Here is a 5,211-nt window from a genome sequence, read left to right on the forward strand (position 1 = left end):
ATGTTAGAACTTTCCCCTATTATTGCAGGAATCGTGCCTTCCAACAAACAGGGTTCTCAAAAGATATTTTAGCTAAAACCTCTTCGAATAAAATAGTCCAACGCACATGAAAGGCAAACCACTACCGTAAATAGAACCCTGCGGTTGATTGAGCCCAAGATTATCCAATCAGAGCAGTAGTTGGGATAGTTGTTGATGACGAAACCGTGCGTAGCCAATAGAAACACATTCCTGGGTGTTGACCTCTGTGAACCGCATCACCACCTCCTCCATGTCCGTGGCGGAGGACTACTATAAAAACAAATCAGCCCAAGTTTTAAAGGGCAGAGTTGTAAAAACTCCCAGGCTGTGGGGAGTCGGTTTGGTATCCTGTAAATCGGAATTCAACTGTACCCCACAGAAGCAAAATCGCCTGGAGCACTATAGAGACACAACATCGGCAACATCGTTTTGTATCTCCCTTAGAAGGCTATACTTGAGGCGGTACGAGTGTAACATTTGCTGGACCGGACACTGGCTAGTGCAAGAAGGACCTGCTGTGAATTTCCATGTAAGTAAATATTAGCGTAACGTCGCCATAAAATTCGTTTGTCGGAAACCGAAATAGCCGCGCATTCATTTCTTGATATCTCCTGTTGGGTCTCAAACTGTGACCCTCAATTGTGTTACTGAACGTTTGTCTTACAGTCGAAATATGCAGGCTGTAGCCATCTAGCTAATTAATAAAATGCTACATAGCTTGCAACTGATCAACACGGTCGTCAGTCCAGGTTAAAGAGAAATTTCCTTCTCTGTCGCCGTTAACAGTAACGTTAGCCTCCATTTGCCGTCCGTGCCCGTACATCTTTTGCTTGCTACAGACGTTGTCAGGGCGAGCTAACGCTGATAACCAGCTGGCCGGGCTGAACATTTATGTGGTGTACAGATAGCTAGCCTGCTACATTTCTGTTCACACCCTTCATTAACTTGGCCAGCTAATGCTAGCTGGTCGGTCGTGTCAGAGCCGAACGCGATGAGAAAACAAGTCGTTTATGTATTTTCGCTGTCATCGCGCGATTAAGCAGAGTTTTCGTTTGCTCTGCCGTAGAAACGGGTTTTATGGCCGTGGTTAGACTTTGAATGATGATTATGTAACAGCAACTCTCGTCGCAAGCTCGTACGTGCACCTCCACCGACTGTAGCTCCGCCGGCGCAGAGGAACGCGCTAGAATAGCCTGGGCAGGTTAAAAACAACATTCTCCCCCTTCGACGCACGGGCCGGGAGTTTTGCCTCAACACGTCCGCGTGCCAAAGTGAGCCAATCGAAAACCCTTGTGACTATTGACAGCTGCCATCAGACCCACCGCCCTCCGCAGAGGTCAACCATGGTTGCGTTTCTCCGTCACACTAGACCGCCGGGGGAACACGCACTGCTGACACCGTGTAAGAGTCAGTGGCCTGTGTTTTATTTATAAAAGCTGATATTGTACATCTGAGATGCAGCACTGCTGTTTGGAGAGGGCGGTGGATGGTGGAGAGCGGGTACTATGGGTTAATCCAGATGACATGTCATTGGTCACTAAATGTGTCTAATTTGATTTTTTTATTTTATTTATTTATTTATTTATTTATTTTATAAAAGACCGGAATCAGTCTGTTCATTTCTTTTCCTTTCAGGATCCTGAATCTAACCCTGCTGCAGGAAGGATATTCACTTTTGCAACAAGTACTCAGTCAGAGTTTTTTCATCACACCAATCACTGCTGCCTTGGAGGTTTTTGCAACGCTCAGAAAAAAAAGCAACTCTGTAACAGAAAAAGAATCACCCTCGCCACTGAAGCAGCTATGCAGCTTGAAATTCAAGTAGCACTCAATTTTATTATTTCCTATTTATACAACAAACTCCCTCGACGACGTGTGAATATCTTCGGCGAAGAGCTCGAGAGGCAGCTGAAGAAAAAATATGAAGGCCACTGGTATCCGGATAAGCCATACAAAGGTTCAGGGTTCAGGTGCATCCATGTAGGGGAGAAGGTGGACCCTGTGGTGGAGCAGGCAGCCAAAGAGAGCGGGCTGGACATCGAAGACGTCCGGAATAATCTCCCTCAGGACCTTAGTGTGTGGATCGACCCGTTTGAGGTTTCCTACCAGATTGGGGAGAAGGGACCGGTCAAGGTGCTTTATGTGGACGATAACAATGAGAATGGGTCAGAGCTGGACAAGGAGATCAAGAACAGCTTTAATCCTGAGGCCCAGGTCTTCATGCCAATCAGTGACCCTGTCGGGGCTTCCTCGGAGTCCAGCTCCCCTTCACCTCCTTTCGGGCAGTCCGCTGCTGTGAGCCCCTCATTCATGCCACGCTCCACCCAGCCCTTAACCTTCACCACTGCCACCTTTGCCGCCACCAAATTTGGCTCCACTAAGATGAAGAGCAGTGGCCGCGGTAACAACAGCAACAGCGGCAGTAGCAGCAAGGTGGCCCGCACCTCCCCTACCAATAACCTGGGTCTGAATGTCAACACCCTACTGAAGCAGAAAGCCATCTCCACCTCCATGCACTCACTGTACGGGCTGGGCCTGGGTCAGCAGCAACAACAACAACAACAACAACAACAACAACAGCAGCAGCAACAACAACAACAACAACAACAACAGCAGCAGCAGCAGCAACAACAACAACAACAACAACAGCAGCAGCAGAAGGCCTCTGCTCTTTCCCCTAATGCCAAGGAGTTTGTGTTCCCCAGCCTCCAGGGCCAGGCCAGCCCTGGAACCGTGTTCCCCGGGGAGGGCTCCCTGGGGCTCGGCCCTCTCCAGTACAACAATGCCTTTGACATGTTTGCAGCCTACGGAAGCCTCAACGAGAAGTCTCTTATGGATGGCCTCAACTTCAGTCTGAGCAACATGCAGTATTCTAACCAGCAATTCCAGCCAGTCATGGCTAACTAAACTCATCATCAAGATGTTATTTATGAATGATGGTGGCTCAAAGAGAAGGAAAAACAAAACGCACACTTAGAAACCGGACTTTCAAGGATAGTGTCTAGTCAGTCAAGCGCATGTGCCCAAGGGTGTTTTTTTTTTTTGTTTTTTTTAATACTGTGCCCCCTTGAGTTTGTTTCTACTAAAAGCTTGTTGTACAAACACATCCAAGCTTGGTTACTTCAATTCAACATGCATCATTGTTTTTCTTTTTCCTTTTTGCCAACCAAGCACAAAATTTTTTACTATGTTCAGAAAATACTCCTAAAAAGTAGAAAAAAAAAAGAAAATATGAGCTTCAAGTTTTGGCCTCTTACAGTATTTTACAGGTGGTAAGACAAGGCTGATTTTTATGAATTGGCACTACTAAGTGGGGTTACTTGGTCTTTTTCTAATTGTATAATTTAATTTAGTACAGAGTTTGTAAGATATCAGAGTATATATTGTTTCTATGACATGGTGTTGCATTTATATCTTTTTACTACTCCAGTGATCTGTGATGGCTGCAGCAGCTTTTCCTTATTTTTCTTTTTTTAAAGATAATTGTTAAAGAAATCCATCTTTAAAAAAATACATCAACTATTCTAAAGATTGTGTACAGAGTATTCCTTAGTGGTGGAATTCAAGTGTAGGAATATTTGCTTTTTCTGAAAGATGAATTGTATTTTCTGTTAAGAGGTTAAAAAGATTTTGCTATACTACGGACAAAATGTAATCGTATGAATATTAATTTTGTACCTACATTGTGCAATACTTGATAAAAAATACAGTATAACAAAGTATTTTGAGTCAGTGTCTTACATGTCAAGAGGGACTGAAATAGTTTATATTGTTAAGTTTGTATTAAATGCTTAAAAATTATATGCTTGTCTTTATTTTTTTTAATTTCATATTTGCACCCTGGTCTTTTTAATAAAATAAACTACAGTTGAACATGATCTGTGAAAAGCGGACTTATTTATTGCTTTTTTTTTTTTTTTTTTTTTTAAACACATTTTTAATATTTAACCATTAGCAGGCTTTGCCAGTGGGGAGTCCTCAGCCTAAGGAGATAATAGTGATAGTCACATGCTAGGACTCACCCCTCTGCGTCATCAGTGCAACTAGAAGTTAGAATGGAGAACTTGACTTTGCAATCTGTGTATGTGGCAACATAAAAGCCTCGGGCTCATGTACTGCAGACTTTGGATCTGTTCAGGGTTTGAAGGCGTTGGTTAATGTGTCAGTAATCTGGGGCTGTAGTCATGTGACATCAAGGCTGTGAGGACAGGTGGAGAGCTATTTATGATCTGTAGCACTAATTGTACCAGAGTGAACCATCACATTTCACTTAAAGCCTCATCCCGCCTGTCTTTGTTTATTTTAAGGTGGATATGCGTTGGTGTTGCTGTTCACAGTATACATGTTTACAGGCTGGGAGACGTCAGTGACAGCATGGGAGTGTGTGTAGTAGTCACACAGCTGGGCGGTATTATGGGCTTTGAGGTCATGTGAAGGAAAGAACCACGTAAGGAACAAGCCAATCATTCACCAAGGTTTAGAGTTAACTCACAAAAGACATAATCGTGTTTGGAATTCTGTATGAGAAGAAAATAGTTTGTGTGTTTTTATTCTTAAACGATTCCTCCTCCCTTCTTTGTCAAATATTTGTTATGTACACAGAAGTCTTGATATGGCTGAGCAAAGTCAGCTGCCTAAACACACCTATTGCCTGTTTTAGATGCTCATACATGGCTAAATTGCACAGGTGTTTATTTCTTTAAGTACCCACCCAGTGAAAAACACTGTGGAAGTGCCCTTTATAGCACTGTTATGTAACTACTTTGATTCTATATGTTCTGTAATGTTGTTTTGGGCTCATATGAAGAGAAAATAGTCTGAATCTATAGTAGTGTTAAATTACCAAAAAGCTACTTTTACTTTACTTCCCTTTGATCCTGAAGAGAAATATTACTTTCTAGTTGTATTTTTAGAACTTTACACTCCACTACAAGGTGTTGCCACTAGTTACTTTCCAGGTTAAGATTTTACATTAAAAACCCACGATAAACTTATAAAAAAAAGTCTTGTGACCTTTTATAAAATCAGTGATTGGTTGGGGCCCCTTGTCAAGTTTTGGATGTCTACGAGTTCTAAGCAATTCCGCCATAGACATTTCCCCCCTAAAGTCTAAAGAGTTTCATTTAAATCGTTTTTTCAAAGGCCCATAACTGGTGAAACTCGGCAATACTTCACAAAAAAAAAAGCTCA

The 5,211-nt window shown here is 42.6% G+C and overlaps 1 protein-coding gene across 1 annotated transcript; it reads left to right on the forward strand.

Moving 5' to 3' along the window:
* The first annotated feature begins 319 nt into the window (after positions 1–319).
* Positions 320–3,899, forward strand: tob1b (transducer of ERBB2, 1b). Its single transcript, XM_040136050.1, has 2 exons — positions 320–550; positions 1,657–3,899. The coding sequence occupies exon 2, from the start codon at positions 1,825–1,827 to the stop codon at positions 2,926–2,928; it is 1,104 nt and encodes a 367-aa protein (XP_039991984.1). The 5' UTR covers positions 320–550; positions 1,657–1,824; the 3' UTR covers positions 2,929–3,899.
* The last annotated feature ends 1,312 nt before the right edge of the window (positions 3,900–5,211 follow it).

This window comes from Xiphias gladius, chromosome 9 (assembly GCF_016859285.1).
Source record: "Xiphias gladius isolate SHS-SW01 ecotype Sanya breed wild chromosome 9, ASM1685928v1, whole genome shotgun sequence".
NCBI classification, from domain to species: Eukaryota; Metazoa; Chordata; class Actinopteri; order Istiophoriformes; family Xiphiidae; genus Xiphias; species Xiphias gladius.